This window comes from Erpetoichthys calabaricus, chromosome 5 (genome assembly GCF_900747795.2).
Source record: "Erpetoichthys calabaricus chromosome 5, fErpCal1.3, whole genome shotgun sequence".
Taxonomy (NCBI): Eukaryota; Metazoa; Chordata; class Cladistia; order Polypteriformes; family Polypteridae; genus Erpetoichthys; species Erpetoichthys calabaricus.
In genome coordinates, this window is record NC_041398.2 from 192305586 (window position 1) to 192326458 (window position 20873).

Here is a 20873-nt window from a genome sequence, read left to right on the forward strand (position 1 = left end):
ATGAGGAGAGAGTATAATGTGTCCGTTGAATTGTTGATGTTGTAGTTTTTACTAAAACCATTTAAAAAAGGTGTACTACGTGTTGCTTTAACTGACTGATTGCACAACAGAGGAATGGGCTGAGTACACAGCCCTGTAGAACTCCACTATTCAGGATCAGGGTAGAGAATGTGTGGTTATGAAGTCTTTTGGTTAGAAAATCCAATGTCCAATTACAAAGAGAGGTGCTGATGCCAAGGTTGCTGAGTTTATTTACCATATTGGAGGGGTTTGATGTGTTAAATGCAGAGCTAAAATCAACAAATAACATTGTGACGTAGGAGTTTTTATCTAGGTGTTTCGGGGCAGCGCAAAGAGCCGAGGATATAGTATCCTCTGTTAACCTATTTGGATGATAGGCAAACTGGTAGCGATCTAGTGTGGGAGGTAGACTGGATCTAAGGTGGAATAGAACCTTAGTCTCTCAATACACTTGGTGATGATGGGTAGTCATTCATGATCCCTGGAGAGGACAGTTCAGGCACCAGTAAAATCATTGTGGACAAGGCATATAGGGAAGACAGCCTGGGCCAAAGACAGATTGAAGATGTTCCTGAAGACCTCAAACAGTTGCAGTTGACAGTTGAGGTGTGGCATTTCCTGTCTCAGCCAGGAAGCTGGCATGAAGAGTCACTGTCAGAGAGGGTACACTGGGACTGGCACTCCAGCAGCAATGGGTGGAAACATCTTACCAGGCTAGGAAGTGAAAAGAAATGGGAGAAAGTGGGAGATTGCCTCCAATGCTCAAGTTGTTCCTTCATACACTTGGAGGCAGCATCCTTTCCGGGGAACCCCTTTTTAATGCCAAGGGGCAACATGGGAATTGTGGTTTTATATGGCTACCCTGTTGGGTTCTGTGGGTACCTCCAGCCAGAGTTGTTGGGAGGTGAATCCCCAGTTCCAGGAAAGTTCAGCCAGACACAGAAGTGCTTCCTGGAGACAATGACTTCTCCTTAACAAAGCCTTACAAGACATTTAATCCAAGAATGGGCCTTCAAGCCTTATCTGGACTTTCTATTTGTATCTCGCTAACCTAATTTAAGTTTTAGTTGTTAGTTGTTTTTGTGTGTAGAAAAGTATTATAGCATTTTTTGACATTTAATTGAAGCAATTTTGCTATTCAATTAATCCTAATAAGTGTAAAATGTTTTGTATGGTTACTTTTCTTACCATGAGACAAAGAAGAGATACCAGTCTTTAATTTCAAAGTTTCAGACATTCACCACATAATCACATACTTCAAATAATTAAATACAAGTACTCATTCTTTGCCAATAAATATAGCAGCTACATCCAGATTAGCTCTTTGCACTGGGATTTCTCACTAAGCCATGACAATTTGGTGTGAACAATGTTGGAGTCAAAGATATATTTTCTTCCTAAGCCAAAATATCATTCACACACACTCACACACCCACGCGCACACACACACACGCACACACATACAAATTAACAATTCCACAAAAATTGTTCATCTATACTAATAAAAGGCAAAGCCCTCATTGACTCACTGACTCACTCATCACTAATCTTCCAACATCCCGTGTAGGTAGAAGGCTGAAATTTGGCAGGCTCATTCCTTACAGGTTACTTACAAAAGTTAAGCAGGTTTCATTTCGAAATTCTACGCATAACAGTCATAACGGTTGAAAACGTCCGCCATGTTAAACTTTCTTATTTATGGCGCCATCTTCACGAAATTTGGTAGGCGGCTTCCCTGAGCTAACCGAAACCAACGTACGTACTTATTTCGGTGGTATGAAGCCACTGTCAGCCGCCATATTGAACTTTCCAATGGTCTTTGTTACTTATGGGCCCATCTTCAAAAAATTTGGTACGCGGGTTCCCAACGCTAACTGAATCGTACTTACATACATATATACGTCCATAGCCTGCAGCTCGATCGCCGTGTGAGACGGCGTTGCGTCCCCCATCTCCACGCCTCCCAAGTAGTTAGCTGTCTGCCTATATAAGGCCGTCCGTCGCTCCGGTCTCTTCATTCCCTTCCTTGCTTCGCCACGGTATTCACGTCTCCCTGCTGATAACTGCAGCCTTTTTATTTAATCCACAGCTTCTCCGCTGTTTTATTGTTTGTTTATTATGATTATAGTTATTGTGTAGGTATTTGGACTTAGTTTTCATTGTTCCGGTACCCATTTCCTTTATCGTTCCAACCGTACCCCCATTAACATGTCTACCGAGGTGATCACCATCGATCAAAGAACTGTCACTTACGGAGTGGTTTCCATGCCTGGAGATGGCGCCAGCCTTTTCCATTCTCTGTGTTACATATTGCATGGCCATATCAGGCTCACTCTTGATATCCAGAGGAATGTTTTGAATGACTGGGACAGGTTCAAGGTGTGGACTGATGATGGAACAGGAGATAATTATACTACACAGGAGCACTATAAGAGTGAAATGCATAAGCTCTTCACCTATGGTTCTGCATGTGAGTTGATGGCTGCCGCTGAATTGTTCAGTTGTCGCTTTCAAGTGTACCGAAATGGCCAAATATTTTACACCTTTGGACAACCTCCAATGCCTCTTAAACATCTTAGATTCACAGGTGACAATTTGAGTAGTGGACACTTTGATGTTTATGAATGTTTTAACTCTCAAAAGCTGGATACGAAGTTATCGATGAAACCGGCTGTATGCTTACAACACTTGACAGATGCCGAATGTCACTTCAACACAACAAGTCCTGCAAATACTGACGTAATTGAAACAAACCATGAAACTCAAACCGATTATGACAGCAGCAATCCAAGCTGTGAGAAAACAGTAAAAAGTCAGACGTCGTGGTACATTTTCTGATGCAGCTAGATGGAAACAGCTTCGTGACGCTGCCACCAAATACTCACAGGCAAATCCACAAGTTAATAGAGACACTGCCGCTAAATACTCGCAGGCAAATCCACAAGTTCATAGAGACGCTGTCACTAAATACTCGCAGGCAAATCCACAAGTTAATAGAGACACTCATGCTAAATACTCGCAGGCAAATCCACAAATTCATAGACACGCTGCTGCTAAATATTCGCAGGCAAATCCACAAGTTAATAGAGCTTCTGTTTCTAGGTACAATCCCAGTAATGAAAAGCGGCTCATACGATAACAACAGGTTTGGCTCAAAAAAGTGGATTTGCGTACGACCCAAACATACATTATGAATCTGACAAAACAGTACACATTGGATCCATGGATGTTCACTGTGAGTATTGTTAAGCTCATAGGTGGAAATGTGAGTCTCCTGGTTTGTGCTGTAACGGTGGTAAAGTCTCTCTCACTCCTTTACATTAGCTTGCTTCGCCACTGCGAAGCACGGGTATTTTGCTAGTAAGATATAAAAATGAAATGTCATTTCTGACACTTCATTTCACTTCATGCTTCATGTGCATGTCATGGTGAGGGCTATAGCAGAAACACAGTAGGTTAGGCAGACCACGGGCCTCACGCATAACACTGTGTGTAGAATTCACACTAAAACATGGCGTACGAACAAAAATGGAAATGTGTGTACTGTGGCAGATGGCTGGGATGCGCCTTTGACACTGGGACCGGAGGAGCAGCCATGGGATGCACACTACGTACCCCGGAACGTGTGGTGACAGCCCTCCTGGGTTACATCGGGCTTACAGGCATGGGACTTCAGGGCTCAGACCTGTTGGGCTCCGTGGCCACCACCTGGAGGAGCTGCATGGCTTAACGAGCCTGTGCGGGCTGGAATGCAACTACACCCGTAAGTGCAGCCTAATTAGGCCAATTACCACCTGGACCTCTTCCGGGAGGGCTATAAAAGGAGCCTGCAGGCACTACTCAGGGCTCCAGAGTTGGGAGGAGGAGGAGGACGAGGATGACAGCGGCAACAAAGGCGACAACAACAACAAAGAGGACAAAGACAAAGCTACCTGGAAGGAGTGAGAAGAAAGAAGAGTGTGTTTTTGTGTGTTTTCTTTTCTGTGTGTTTTGGGGCATGGGGAAGAATTGCCACATGGCTGAAGACAAAATAAAATCTTTTTGTTTATTTTTATACATGCCTCCACTGTCAGTCTGTGTCAGGTCAATGCCTATATAGCGCCCTTTGCCACAGTACGCACAAAAAATTCAGGTGTGTAAAACTGTGCGTAAGCAAAGTTCCATGCACTTCCCCTTTATAAACCCCAATCAACTGGAATTTGGGGTTCCAGCTAATTGCAGAATGGATACAAGCACTCACATACACTAGTAACATCAATTTAGTATCACCAAATACCGAAACACACGGAGGAAAACAAACCAGGAAAACATATAAACTTCAGGCAGGGAACACCCATAATGTGACCCCCTTACAAGCGAGGCAGAAGCACTTCCACCACACTTCTGTGCCCCCGCATATTTAATTATCAACAGTATACATTATTTAAATGAAGTTAACAATGTATCTGTAAAAGTAATACATACTTTGGAAATAATATCAATTATACATCCTAGTATTCTAACAGCAAACAGCTCCAAGAGGATAGCTCTTGGAAATCTATTCTAACTTAGAACCCAGTCTTCATCATCTTCAAATATGTGCTCTCTTCTAATTCTTCCATTTTGTGATGTGATGTGATATTTTCTAACAATGCTAAAGCATCTATGGCAGTTGGAATAGTCTGGCCATTTCATTATTATATGGTTACAGAATGATTCCAATCAAGTGAATTAAATTTGTAAACAATATGCAATTAATTTCAGGGTATTTGATAAAGCCTATATCACGGAAGCAAATCTAAAAAAGAAAGGGAAACAACACAGAAACAGTAGCACTGCTTTGATACTGGGTGCTGCCCATTGGCAAAACCGAGCAGAAACATGCATATGCATGGTGTGAGACTGCCGTGAAAATGTGCATGGCTTTACACCAAGTTTTGTTGTTATACATTTCAAAATGAGCACGGAAACGAGCGTGTGCACTGTTTAAACATGAGGCCCTAGGGCAGGGGTGTCAGACTCCGGTCCTGGAGGGCTGTAGTGGCTGCAGGTTTTCATTCTAACCATCTTTTTAATTAGTGACCTGTTTTTGCCTTAGTGACCTTAGCAAGAATATTGAGGAACGTCTAGAGGAATCTCATTCACTCTCAAGTTAGCTATGACATATAATCTCTCCAGTATGACATGGGGCTGCCCTTGCCTTTAATCACCGGAACATATCTAATGTTTGTGGAGAGTGTCTAAAGGGCAACGTCACTATATTACGAAAACACCTTTATTGGTTCCTCTTTATTCAGAGATGCAGTTGATCTACTCCAAGGCCGCCTGGCATTATTGAGCTCCTCACTTTATCACAGGAAATGAGCATGGCAATCTTACACAGGAACCTTGTTTTGTCCATTTACATTCATTATGTTATAACTAGTAATTATATAAGTAAGCATGAGGGTATTTATGCTACTTCAATAAAAGCATAGAGAAAACATTTTAATATTCCTTAATAATGGGCAAGGTGTATGGAGTGAATTTCTTTTAACTCTCTCTGAGCATGTGCTGTATAAAACACTTCATAACCATGCAGTCTGAGTTCATAGTCATAAGTCTGATATTTTAATTGGCAAAGTCACCCCAACCCCTCTTATCACAACCGTGGAACTGCATTTGGGGTTTAACAAGGCAGATGGTGCTTAAGAGTGCTTTTGGATCTCTTCATACATAGCTGACCCTACATATCCATGTATTTAGCAGTTGAGCCCAACACATGGCATATACTGTACCAATGCTGAACAGATATAATCTTTTCATGATTCATCTGCCAATGTTATTCAGTAGGAATGGGCACACCAAGCTCTACATGACAACATACCAACATTATTTTCTTGCTGGTTCCATTCTTCATATACAACAAATAATGGTGTCAAAGATATTTTAGCATTATTTATTTATTAAAATATTGTTTCTGAGTGTTAAATATCTGGTTAGTTTGCAACTCATTTCCAGAAATAAGTACTTTCTCAGAGGAACTGCATGTAAGGATTGCACTGCAATTTTTAATCTGATTATTTTAAATCTAATTATTGTTTACAAAAGTATTAATATTAATTAGCAACACAATTAGCAAATGTGTGAGAAGGTGCAGAAAAAGCAGGTGCTGTACAGTCTCTAGAAAGGATACTTTTTTGTCATTAAGAAAGCAAGCAAGGCTCAGTGAAGCAAATGTGTTTAACAATTAGGCAGTTGCAGCAGCCACTTTGGTATGTTATTCAATTATCTCTAATAGTTGGAAAATCAATTAGGTGCATGGAAACATTAACATTGATATACAGTATATACTGACAGTTAACTCAGTTTCAAACTCTTATATGACTTTGGATAATAAAAGAATACCATATAACAGTATTTAAAAAATGGGAGAAAATTGGTGCTATACTATTTTTCGGTTAATACATGTTCAGCAGCAGAGAGTCAAACTACCCATCAATCTTTTTAGCGCTCAAGGAACAACTTTAATGTCACAAAGCAATCTGCATAAATGCAAGTTTCATTTTCAGTACAGCTTTAATTATACTGTATACTAGGGGGCTCCGCCCCCTGCTCGCTTCGCTCACCAACCCCTGGCGTTGGGGCATGACAAAGAGTGAGATGTATGAATTAGATATAGAATAGTGTGCAGGTTTGGATGATGCCTATATAAAAAAAAAATAGAGTGTTTGGCATAGAGTAATGTTTTATTGGAATATTTCTTTGTATACAACATTAGTAGTAAAGATGGTTTCTTGTCTTTGAATGAGTCTTCCTTGGCATGGATCATTTATAACTTTAACTTTAACGTCAGATGAACGTCGAACACGTGAGAAGGCAACATAAAGTTCTCCATGTCCAAAAACGGGTTCAGAGAGGTAGATGCCAACCTTGTCCATGGCTTGTCCTTGTGATTTGTTGATGGTCATGGCAAATGCAGGTTTAATAGGGAACTGTTGGCGTTTCAATGTAAAAGGTAAATCCAGGTCAGAACTCGTAAGGTCAATTCTAGGAATGAGAACAGTATTGTTAGCATGTGATTCTGTAAGAACTGTTGCTTGAATAACAGTTTTTAAGGGTAAGGTTGTGTTGTGGTCATCCGTCTGGGTTAATAGTGTTCAGATATTCTAAGGGTAAATTCAGATGTTCATTGTTGTCATCAGAGTCAACTTTGTCAGAGCTTAGAAAGAGCCGTGTCTCTCCAGGAAGTAATGAAATGACCTGGTTATTAATGTGATTAACATTAATATTTTTTGGACATAATATAGTGCGCTTTGTTAACCACATATGCGAAAGCAGTATGGGCCATTGCCTTTTGGTGGCCTGTATGTACTCCGGTAGCTGCAAAAGCAAATGAACTATTGTAGGATCTAATGCAGTTCATAAAGTTTTTACTTTCAGGCACATCGTTAGTTAGAAGCTTCTGTAGATATTCAGGATATGAATGTAAAGGAGGCAGTCTAATTTGCCCCTTTTGACAACAACGTGTAAATTCATTATTTGTATTGCCAGTTGTTTCTTCTGGGAAGTTAAGTGAATGACAATGATTGCAAATGACATTCATTAATCCCAATGAATTTTCCTCAATAGTGGACTCATTATTGAAGCCGTTGTCTGGCGTTGATGTCCGCGACGGGCATGTTTTGCTTGTGGCGTTTGAGTGCCGCGTTGTTGCATGTCCATTATTTGTGACGCGCTATTTTGTAGTTTTAATTGATTCGCCTCCGCTTTTCCCAAAGTCCGTTTCAGTCTACGTCGTGCATTGTTTGTATCGAGCCTTGTCCGTTTTTGTATGTCGGTCAGTTGAGCTTTCTGCTTTTGGAGTCTTGCTTGCTTGTTTTCTGGCAGGTCATATGCACGTTGTTCATGTCTTCGTTCATTTGTTCTGTCTATTCACTCCCTTTTTTTTTTTTCTCATTCGCGAGCTCTTTCTTTTGAAATCGTGCTTGTTTCGATGCAGCACTTTGAGACGCGCGCTGTATGCGTCTACGTTCATTGTGTCTGTCCATTTGGGCACGTCTCTGTAACGGGTTTACTTGAGCTTTGCGTTTTTTGATCCGAGACATTTTTTCTCCCGGAGTTTCCGAAGCGCGTTGTATGCGCCCCCGTTTATTTTGTTGTTTCATTCGTGTTCGTGTGTTTGGTCCCGTTATCCGATCCGAATCGTTTTGTACCCGTGACCGTGTATTCATGACTTGTTTGTTCCTCAGCGTGCAAAATATGGTTAAGTAATAAGGAGGATCGCACTCACTGTTAATATGGAGCCTTTTCTGCAGTTGAATGGTTAATAGTGCTTTATTGTAAGGAGATCCACCTATGCTGCCTAGTGTGAAGGTGTTGAGATGACGTATGTTTAATATGGACGTTTCCTTTAGATATGTGGCTTTGGGTGTCACTTCTTATTGATGTGTGGGGGGGTGGGGGGGGGGTGAGGATTGTTGTTGCGCGAGCGTCTTCTTTCTTTTTGTGTTCCAGGGGCTTGTTGAATCCCCCTCTTTGTGTATCCCGTCCGTTGCTTGTAGGGTGTGTGGGGTGGTTTTGTGTTCTTTTTTTTTTGTGTTCCATGGGCTTGTTAAATCCCCCTCTTGGTGTGTGTCCCCTCCCGTTCCCTTGTGGTGGGGGGTGGGTGGGTGGGGGGTTGGGGGGGGGGCCTTGCTGTTGTGCGCGAGCGTCTTCTTTTTTTTTGTGTGCTAGTTTCGTGTGCAATGGGTTTCGTGCTTTGCCTGCGTTTGACTACTTTTTTCTGTGCCTTTTCCTTTTTTCTGTGCTCACGCCGCCTCATTTCTTTGACTCCTTTTTTCTGTGCTCGCACCGCCTCATTTCTTTGACTCCTTTTTTCTGTGCTCGCGCCGCCTCATTTCTTTGACTCCTTTTTTCTGTGCTCGCGCCGCCTCATTTCTTTGACTCCTTTTTTCTGTGCTCACTCCTTTTTTCTGTGGTCTTGTCCGCCTCTCGCGGCCCCTCATCCGCTTCTCGCGGCCCCTCATTTCTTGGGGCGCCTGCGCAGTACGTCTTTTTGCGGCTACGGCCCATGGCCAGATGTCCCTGCGTCCATCCGGTTTAGCATTCTCGGTTAGTAATATGGATATTTGCCATGAGTAAGCATGGATTATCTCTGGATACAAATTGTAAATACATGCAGGATAGGTTAACTGGCAGCTCTTAGGTGTGCTGGTAAGTTTGAATGTGCCTCTTGATGAACTGGTGCTATTTTCAGAATAGATTCCTGTTTTAATCATGATATTGCTAGGCCTCATAACCTGTACTGGAATATGCAGTCATGGGAAATGAGCAAATTAAAATTCTTAGTATTCAATTTTGTTAAAAAACAAAATGTGCAACATAAGTTCATTTGGATAAGTTTATAGTGCCTCATGGAACGAGTGTTTTGGGTTCAAAATCTTATGCCAGGCTGTTGTCCGTGAGAAGTTTGCACATTAACTCCTAGTAACTATGTGGGGTTTTTTTTCAGAGCAATTTGGTTATTCTTCCAAACCCCAAAGACGTGCAGGTTAGGTCAACTGGTCCTGTGTAGGTGTGAATGTGTGTGTGTTGGTGTGCCCGTCAATGGACTGGTACCACCTCCTGGGTTGTTTATGTCTAGGGCTGCTAGGATAAAAGATCTAGTCCAGTGAAACCCTGGACTGGATTAAGCAGGTTTAAGAATATTATCTTACAGATTTGACATGGAAATGCAAATACAAGTGCTCAAAATGGTTCAGCCAGACCACATCACAGGTACAATACAATACAATACAATTTATTTTTGTATAGCCCAAAATCACACAAGAAGTGCCGCAATGGGCTTTAACAGGCCTAGCCTCTTGACAGCCCCCCAGCCTTGACTCTCTAAGAAGACAGGGAAAAACTCCCAAAAATACCTTGTAGGGAAAAATGGGAGAAACCTTGGGAAAGGCAGTTCAAAGAGAGACCCCTTTCCAGGTAGGTTGGGCATGCAGTGGGTGTCAAAAAGAAGGGGGTCAATACAATACAATACAATACAATACACAGAACAGAACAAATCCTCAATACAGCATAAAAATAAAAATTTTACAAGTACGGAGCAGAATTTAACAGTAGATGATATCACATAAGAAGATTTGGATATATTTAGAGTCCTGTAGACCTCATCCATCAAGCTGCCTCCCCCATTTGGCCATTCCATGGCTGAAACAGCGCTGGGCCAGCCAATCCGATGAAAGGACCCCTCTTTCCCATGATTTCTGCGATCCTCCATTAGGGATGACTTTACCTTAGGCAGGCAAAACAACTTGGCAGGTGGGCCGTGGCACCAAGTGCCACATTTGAGTACCGAGAAGAGAAACAGAATAGGTGAGGGTTAGTATCCAATTATAACTATCATGTTACTTATGTTTTAGTGCTAATGACTAACAACAGAGATGCAGTCTGTACAGTTAATCAGCAGCTCTAGTCAGGATATGCTAAACTGAAGTAGTGAGTCTTCAGCCAGGATTTAAAAGCTGAGACCGAAGGGGCATCTCTTATAGTAGCAGGCAGACCATTCCACAGTTTAGGGGCCCCGTAACTAAAAGCTCGACCTCCCATTGTTATTTTATTAATCCTTGGAATCATAAGCAGACCGGCATCGTGAGATCTTAATGTGCGCTCTGGTTTGTAAGTCATGATAAGTTCCGACAAGTAAGCCGGACCTTGGCCATTTAATGCATTATATGTTAAAAGGAGGATTTTGAAATCTGCCCTAAACTTAACCGGGAGCCAGTGTAAGGATTTAAGAACTGGAGTTATGTGTTCATATTTTTTTGTTCTTGTTATAATTCTTGCAGCCGCATTTTGGATTAACTGGAGGCTGTATAGAGAACAGTTTGAGCATCCAGTGAACACTGCATTGCAGTAGTCAATCCTACTAGAGATAAATGCATAAATTATTTTCTCAGAATCCTGTTTATTTAGAAAGCGCCTAATGTTCTCTGCTACCTTTTAATTTGCAGCCAACCTCTTTGATTAGCCTTCTGACAAGCTGAGTAAGAGCAACTGCTATATGTTATTAGCAACAGACCAAGGGATATACAGTACATGTTTTTTAAGACAGGAGAAACAAAAAGGTTTCTAAATAGAATTCTACCAAAAACCAGAGTAAAACTGCTAAGACTGAGAATTGAATTAAAATGTGGAAAGCTATGAGTAACTGCCCAAAAATCAGAACCTAAAGCAATAAATCAAAACTTGTTCACAATTCAAATGTATGATTTAGATCAAAGGACTGCTCTGGAATTTAGGAATAAATCTTTGTGATGTGAACTTTGGTGTCTCCTGGAAGGCAGTTTCTAGCAAACAACATTATGCTTCCTAGTGACCCATTAAGTATCTGCTGAAATGATGTTGTGATGCACTTAATAATGAACAAAAAAAAAAACTTTCTTAAACAAAGATGTTAAATAAAAATACACACATGAAAATGAAGCTTGTAAATTTGGCTTTCAAATTATCCCAGTTCCACTAACAGAAAAAAAAAATTATATAAGGCAAAAGCAAAATTCTAAGAGAAGCAATTAAGTTTTCCTATTCTTAACACCAGGCTTTCTTTAAAATATTTTGGTAAGATCCTTTAATTTTAAAACACAATTTATAAAACTCAATTTGAAAATGTGGCTAATCTGCTTTTCAAATCATTACAAGAAGGTTTTCTGTAAACCATAAATTAAGTAATTCGTTTGCCTTACACAGAAATTATTTGTGTCTAACTGAGTAATTGATAATATGGCAGTGCTGATTATAAAATGCTTACTGAACATAAGATCCTTACAATGACCCCTGAAGGAAAACCTGCCCAATGCAGGTCAGCAGCATGATAATCAAAAAATGAAGGAACAAATTCTTATGTCATGCTGTGGCTGTAATGTGAACAACATTTTGACCAACTTTGGCTGCCTGACTGCCTGTGATGGGAGGCTATATCATTTTATTGCCACCACTTCATTATATAAAGGCGACCTCTTATACTTGCTTGTGTAACTAATTTCTTAACTTATTGTTACTATTCTTGTACCTATTTGCTTGCCTATTTTCCTTTCTAATTTTTCAGGTTTGACTTTACTATCTGTCCCAATTATTAAATCTTCAGCAATCTGGAACAATATGCGTTTAAGAACTGAAATAAATGTATTATAATTCACTTAAGTTAATAAGTACCAGATCCTGTCTTTCAGGTAAAGTACAGTTTCATAGGATTACTAATGCTTTCAATTCGGGCTAAACACAATGCCAAAAATATTTAAATAGGTGAAGTGCAGAATGGTGTAAGAATGGTACACTTAACTATAGACAAATTTTACAAGCAAGTAAACATTTCTCTGTCCAATATACCTTTTTGTTAGCTAATACCTGATTTAGATGAAGATCTCATTTGAATCTTTTACAAAGGTTGAAAGGGCCTCTCCTTTATCAAGATGACTCTTATTACTTCATTTCATATTGCCACAACCCTTTAGGCATTGTAAAAGCCCACTATAGGTCTAAATATAGAAGATGTGTAACATCCATCCATCCATCCATTATCCAACCCGCTATATCCTAACTTCAGGGTCACGGGGGTTTTCTGGACAACACAGGGCGCAAGGCAGGAACAAATCCTCGAGCAGGGCGCCAGCCCATCACAGGACGTGTAACATTGTAAAGATTAAAGCTTGCTGAATCAATAAACAAGTCGTGTCATTTTCTGACCTCTTCAATCTTGGGCAGGGCTATGGAGGGTTTGGGGACTGTAGCCTAACACAGCAAGTATAAGGTACAAGGCAGGAACAACCCCAGTCCATCGTAGGCTGAACGCACACACACACTGGGGCCAATTGAGACACACCAATCCACTTAACCTGCATGTCTTTGGACAGTGGGTGGAAACCAGAGTGCCTGGAGGAAACCCATGCAGACATGGGGAGGACTCCACACTGGGAGGACCCGAGACGTGAACTCTGGTCTCCTTACTGTGAGGTAGCAGAACTACATGTCCATACCACCCATAAACTAGTCTTCAGATATAATTTCTCTAATTTCAAGGTAGAAGATGATTATAAAATAATAATAATATAACCAAGTGCAGTAGCTCATCCAAAATCATCACTTTTTAAAATCCGGGCACTTCAAGAAATGTTCAGCTTTTATCATTTCAGAAAGCCATTTTAACAAAAATATAAAGTAGTATTTTTGCAAATTCTTTAAGCAACTTTATAGATTCAAGAGATATGACCAGAAAGTTCTATAAAAATACTATTCTCTTAAATTTGCTTGTTAGTTGGTTCATGGATAAGAAGGCATCAAAATGTTCAGGATCTTGAAATTCAATGATAATGAAGAAATCAGTAATAGTTTGGGTAACACTAATATGCTTAACCTCATAGTTATCTGTATAAAAGCAGTGTATACTTGTATTTTTTAGTGACTACATATTAGAGAAAATGGTTAACATTGTATAAAACACCTGTATAGATATAATATAACAAGAAATACTTACCTATGCACTACTTCAATTACACACTAAATATAGTTACACTGTTATTAAAATGATAATCACGGGGGTTGTATGAACTCATTAGATTTTCTTATTTGCTCATTCAAAATGAACTCACACACCAGGTATTTGAGACTTAAGTTATTTTGAAATCTCGTTATAATAAATTAGCAGCAAAACATTCAGTACACTTCCAGTTATTTGTTCATTAGTTACCCAGCTGTTTATGAGGTATAAGTGAGAGACTTAGCAAAACTGTCATCCTTATATTATATTTTTAGATTTTTACTGAACACTTTCTGTTACTTACAAGTATATATCTCTTCACGTTTAACCCAGCTTATTCCTTCGCAGAGACAGCAGCACTATGCCCAAAAGAGAGACAAAAGCTGAATAAGATTTCAGTCTACCACCGGGCCCAGTCACCAACACCAGATCAAGACAATACTACCAATCCACCTGAGAGGCTTGAGGGTGTCTTTTAGAGGAAATGAGAAATACAGAGAAAACTCACACGTATGTATATGGAGAAGGTGTGAAAATTCCATAAGACAGTGATTCAGTAGAAACTCTGCAAACTCCCATGCCACTGTGTAGCATTAACTAAACCTAGGCATATTCCGTACTGATTCACAATTTTAAGTCAAATTAAGCAGCTGAGCTCTCAGTTGAAGGTGGGGGACAATCTTTAATACCAGTTTTGATAAATGCAAATGACAGCTAAGAGGTTATGAATCTCGATACACCCAAAAAATCAATTCTTTCCAGAACATTAGCAGAAACCAGAAGTGGATAGGTATAGTGAAAATAATCAAGTGATCATTGGAAGTAGCGACAGGCAAAATGGAAGCAATATCGATGCTGTATCTTTCATTTTCAAGCCACAATGACAAAAAGTCACATATTTTCAAATAATGGCCGTCTTTAAAACACATCAACCAAGAAGGGAAAAGAGAAAGCAAGAAAAAATAAGCAGCACCCTTTGAAAAGTAGTTTATCCATCAATATTCTGAACCTGTCTTATTCATTTTTGCGGCTTCAGAAAGGCTAAGCTTATCCTTGTGGCATAGCAGGGGTGACGGTCAATTTGAAATTAAAGTTACATGCTGTAGGCAAGAATTATTTTAAAAAAATCATGCTCATATTGATTTTACTTCTTTTACTATATTAATGCATGACCGCCACATTTTGCTACACATTGTGCAAATGGCACTACATAACAAAACAATGGCTTGAACTCTCTGCTGAATGTGGCCCCAAAGTACAATAAAACTGTATGCAGACAATTAAACAATAAGTACTGTAATACTACCAGTTTAATTGTAAAATAAATCAAACAGTACAGAAGATGTCTTACACAGCATAAACCTGAACAACGTTTCAATATTGTAGTACTTATGCATAAGTATTTTGCCACGATAAGTTATGTGAGTAAAAGGGGTCAGTTAATAAGAGATTTGAAAATAAGAGTCAGCTAATACAACTTACAGTAGGGATCAAATTGTGTAAAAGAATTGAGCTTTACCCTTAGGTCTACTGAAGTATGTTTGGAAGATACCAAATAGGGCTTTTTTAAGGATGGAATACATCATACTGGAATGAAAAGGTATGGGGCATTACTAATTTGAAGTTTTAGTGACTTGCAAGTCACCACTGTTATCAAGCCATTCTTCACATAGAAGTGTTCAGACTACTACTCAGAAAGTGGATATCCAGAGGTTAGTGGAGTCTCTAAAATGTCTTAGTATGCTTGATGAAATGATTGACTGGTAAACTTTCCAGAGTGTCATCCTCAGCAAATTCATTCAGACACGAAATATACCCCTAAATTACTATCTATATAACTACTGTATAAGGCACAATAACTTCTCTACATCCCTTCAAGAGTGACATCCTCAGAAAATCCATTTAGACACCAAAAACCACACTAAATTAATATCCACCGAAGCCACAATACCTTCTCATGTATTGACTCAGACAGTCATAAGCAAAAAAAGGAAGAAGGAAGGACTAATATGCAAACTTAGGCAATAACCAGTCACAAACTGTGACATAGATGATTAACAATGTCCATTAACTAATAAACAAAGTTAGGATCAGAATCTTTTACTTTTTTTTAAGTTAATGAACTAACGTTTTAGCCTGTTACCCTTCCTTTACCCTTTGAAGTTAGAACCTGCTGCCTCTTGTGTTTCTTGTTTATAGTGTCTCTCATATGGAGACTGAAAGTAACATGAGAATCAACTGTCACTAAGCACCCAGAGGCCTAGGACAATCAGAGTGGAATATATACATTATAATCTGAAAGTCAGCATAAAAAATACAGTATTGTGACAGATCCACCGCATCACTACAGGCTGTTCCCCAAAGGGATTCAAACCAATAAATATATGCTTCTCAGGTCCTACACAGAGAAGAAAAATTAACAATTCTTGTTATGCTAATAAAACATATCATACGTATAGATCAGGAACGTACCTTTGTTTTTCTTCAGGTGACTTTAATACAGTAATTTTTATAATACTTACCTTCCTTAATTCTCCCACTTAAAGTTAGACTATGTAATGACTATCACTGATATCACTGATAGGAAAGGTCGTTTTCCCTAGATGTTTCCAACTTATTCTTCTCCTTGTCAGTTCTCAAAAAGTTAATTTCATTACGGACCATTTAAAGACAAAAAAAAATACACAGCCAATATTTCTATACTGTGAAGCCCCTTTCATAGAAACTTCAGAATTTAACAGCCATCGTTACTCTTAGGTATGTGGGAGAAGGCTGTCCAGTTTTCTGCCAGGTAAAAGTTAGGGCACTGATCTCACATTTAAAGCCTTTTTCATTGTAGGACTTTGTTTGTAGGATCAAAAATTTGTTGATATTTTGGTATATTTCGAGCTATTATTCTGTCAATGTTGAAGAAGAAGAAAACACTTTTGAAGGCAAATATACTCTCAGTTTATTAAGTTATAATTTAATGAGAAATTCCAGTATCACCATAAATTCAAAATTGCATTTTATGACCAATTTGTTTCTGCCCCACATTAAAAAGTATGTGAATAAATAACTATAGCTTGAAAAGTACTTTTTTAAATTATTCAAATAAAGGAATATAAATAAATACTGAAATACATGTATAATATAGCTCTTGCCAATTTTCTATGAGGAATTTGCATTTTGCTTTGCTGGATTAGCAATAAAAATAATAACACTGAAATAAATACCCTTATAATAAAATCTAGCCAAAGATCCTTCAGTAAGCATTACGGCGGCTTGTAGCCTAACTCTTCAACATATAGCCTAGAATGATACTGTCTGTGAAGGTGGTACAAAACTTTTAAATATTGTAGAAGACCTCAAGCTTTTAGCCAGTTTGAAGTCACTAAAACCTCCCAGGTTGTGGCAAATTTTTTTCAGCTAAGCAAACTAACACGGCACTTATTAATTTGAACTAAAATCAGAGAATCGGGTAAACAATGTTATTCAGCGCCTGAGTGTTTCCTGCTCAGATGAATGACTGATGTATTTTACTAGAGATTATTATCAACCACAGGCAGTAAGAGTTACTTTCATACTAACTGTTATTCATGGGTGGTGAAACTGAATACATTGTTCTGAAGTAAGCAACAAAGAACACATTACCCTTATGGCAAATCCCATTATTCTCCACTTTCTTAATTTGTACTGAGAGGACCTCAGCCATCATTAAACAGTGAACCTTTGACACAGTTTCTTTTAGCTGAAGACATCAACTACAGAGGAGGTCGCTTATGCATCCACTGGACTCACAAAGTAGAATGTGAGCATATATGAGATAATGTAGGTCTCCTTTGTCACATAAAACCCTATCCCGACTACACAATATTCTAGCAGCAGGTGCTCAAGAGGTTATTAACCTTTGAGAAAAAAACTTATAAGGGAGGCAATGGTGCACTTCAGGCATCTACACCAATTAGGTCTCTAAAAAAAAGGGCTCTCAACATTTAAAGATAAAACACATTCACACTTGTATACAATCTTTGGATGTCGGTCCTTGGCAGCCTACTGCCTACACCCTCTTGTGTGGCTCAGCATGACTTCTGGTCTTGCATAGATCCTAGACTCTTCCTAGACACCCCAGATCTTGATATATAAAAATCCATACTTTTTTATAATAGAAATGTTGTAATTTCTGGTTTGTGTAATTATTTACTTTAACAAGTTATTAAAAAATAAGCAGGTAAAACTTTTATTTTGACTGGTTTACAGCAAATCAACAAGAAAATAATCTGAGCTTTTTTGTATGGCGGAGCCTGCATGACTACAAACAAGAAAGTGTTTCTATAGCAACTACATAATAGATTGAAGATAGCATGCGAGTTTCATGCTGCATCTTTTCAAAGAAAGCTGTATATATCTTAGGTGCACTATAAAAATTGGAATTTAACTCATTGTAATTAATGAGACATATAAATGGTTAAAATGTTATGGCACCACATTTATGCATCATGAAAAAAAACAGATTTGTAGTTGCAACTTTTCTGTAGTAAAAATTACCACTCTAGGTATTATAAGTATGCTAACACTGTAATTTATATTTGTGAATATTACCCTGTGTGATTTTTGTTACATGTTGCTCATTCTTTAAATTATTACCATAGAACATAAAAGAAAATCTTTCACAACAGCTGTCTCACTTTACAAATGCTAGAAGAAATCAACACACCAAGATCTGAATAATGTTGCTTTTTTGTATTAAGTTATCTTTCTTAGAAATAAACAAAGAAAGAGGATTTTTCATGTTTTCATCCTTTTTAGAGTGCTTATAACTGCCCCATTTGTTAAATTCTAGAGAAAGACAATTTTAAGTACCAGCCTTTTACACCACTTTGAGTTAAATGCTCAAAGATCATTGCGAATCATTTTTAGTTAATATATGCAAAGCTGTGGAATTATAGAATCTAATCGCAAAGATTGCGTGAGTAGACTTACATCAGGTCATAAACTAAAAAGAAATCAGAAATTACAATTAGTTAACCTATTTGTTAAATTGAACATTGGTTTTCAGAATCACTAAAACATACTTATATTGTTTTAAATGAAAGCAAAACTATACATTATAATGGATTTTCAAGTTCAAAATAATTGTAAAAGCTCCCCATATTTGTATTACTCAGCTATACCTTCTTAGAAATGATTTATACCCTGTATGTATTTGAATGCTAAAGAAAAAGTTTGAAATCTGCCACATGGTCATGCATACAGTCATCTACAGTATCAATTTGCTTACCTGAAACATTGACACTTTTGTTCTGAATAGTGAATGTTGTAAATAAAAGAAACACTTGAAATCTATTATATGTATTTCAAAATCACTCAACAGAACTGGGCGAAGAGCCAGGTTTTCAAGAGCATTATGCCTTGTTATTTACTACTCTCACATGCACACACTTATGTATTGAACATGGGAGTATTGTGAGAACATGTGTATGAATATTATAATATTTATATTTCAATTATATGTGTTGGCATTTGTGACTGCCGTGTTCTACCCTTATTAAATGTTAATGATAGTTGTGATCCATTTATTTGAAATGTTAATTATTAATTATTTACAGGTTAACTGTTCTCTGTCTCCTTTTTCATCAGGCAATTTAAATATCTAATCAGCAGCTAATGTGAGACAAGGGCCCTCCGATATCAGTGCTGCCTGCTTTCCTTACAGGCATGGCAATCTGTTACACAGAGGGGACTGATCTGATTCTAACTAATGCTTTCTGTTCTCATTAAAATGGGGGTAAAGTATAAAGCTGGTTATTATGCACATGTACAAGTATACACAAACCTCCTGTTACTCTAGTAATGCTTGGCAAATAATCATGCACTGATATTCTGTTGCCCACATTCCTACTTTTATGCTCTTCGTTCATTCAGTTTTTTTAGCTACAAATCCATCAAGACATGAAAATCATTTATATGAAAAATAAGTTTATTTTATACTTCTTTCAAAACATCAGTCTAAGCAACAACCTTTCTGCAAAGAAGCCTTGTCATATTTTGTGACTGAGCCCATCTTTCAGCAATTTGTTCACATCGAAAGAGAAACTGAAAACATTGCCGCAGCTAAGAATGCAACAATTGTCAATAACTTCTTCCCACTGCCAGAACTTTGCTCACTAGCCCAGAAGCTCCACACATCACCTAGCAAGTTTAAAGAAAAAAAAAAAAAGAGCATTGCCTACCGGTGTCTGCTGAGAAGAGAGTCCTGAACGCTTTGTTGACCCTTGCCTTGAACTTAACCTTTTCCAGGATTCTGCAAAGCGCCCTCGAGTGGTGCCCCTTCCTGGAGCCTCGTCCCGTGTTGAGCCGCTCCTCTCCACCTCCCCCCTGCCCCCCCACTTCTTTTTGCCCATCACTAAACTAGTGTCAGAGCCTGATTCATTCCAGCATCAGCTCCGGTCGCTCACTCTAGCGCAATGAACAGCCCTTCTCTCGCTCTCTTCTCTCTTGTTATTGTAGTATTTTTCGTCTCCAGAACAATTTCTAAATGGATTGCTTTGTGACAGCCCCGCCTTTTTGAGGTAGGTAGGGCTTTCTTAAGTCCCACAATTGATTCTGAAGCAGCCAAGCAAACACTGCTTAGAGAGTCCCTGTCACTGTGAACACACCTTCTCTCTTCCTAGTATTCATTCCCTCTCTCTCTCTCCCCTCTCCTGTTTCTCTCTCTCTCTGTCTCTCTCTCTCCAGCTCTCCGTTGCTCCCTCTTAGTCCCTTTACAGTCTGAGTTCACAGCCTGGGCTCTGTTCTTCATAGTGCGTTAAAGCCTTTGTGTTTAGCAAGATAAAAGAGACGTGAAAAAGAGACCAGCTGGCTCAAGCCGCTGCCACATTCTCTGCTGCCTCACTCTTACTCAGCTCCTTAATGAGGAAACAACACAACTGGAGATCTGCCTTCCAGTAAATTGCAAGTCCCACTACTTTCCCTGTGCTACAGAAGTTGGGATTATGACCGTCTGGAGATCAGAGTGCAGGTGTGAGTACTTGATAAAACAAGTGCACTGTGGAAACTCACAAAATGGCCATTTTAAATGTGCCAACAATCCAAAAGGAGGTCATATATCAGTTGATTGGTGTCATTAAAATAACTCCAGTGCATCATAATTTAATGACTATTCCTCTCTATTTTGTTAAACATTAAAAACTGCAACCACCCATTTATTGATCTGAAATGCCCTCGACATATTAAACTGATCAGCAGAAAGAGCATAACTCCACCCCCAGATTCAATGCTTATGGTGTAGATCTGAGTGTCATATATGATACACCATGTATTACTACATACACCGATTCTAGTTAACACTATGAGTCCCTCACCAAATGATGATTCCTAG

The 20873-nt window shown here is 38.8% G+C and overlaps 1 protein-coding gene across 2 annotated transcripts in view; it reads right to left on the bottom strand.

Moving 5' to 3' along the window:
- Positions 1–20235, bottom strand: part of trpm3 (transient receptor potential cation channel, subfamily M, member 3) — a 971875-nt gene extending 951640 nt beyond the window's left edge. Inside the window, exon 1 of one of the 2 annotated variants that reach the window (XM_051927386.1) lies at positions 19726–20235. In XM_051927386.1, the coding sequence (XP_051783346.1) occupies positions 19726–19896 (171 nt within the window). In that variant the 5' untranslated portion in view covers positions 19897–20235. The remainder of the gene's footprint in view (positions 1–19725) is intronic. The other variant, XM_051927387.1, reaches the window with a different exon arrangement.
- Positions 20236–20873: the final 638 nt, after the last annotated feature.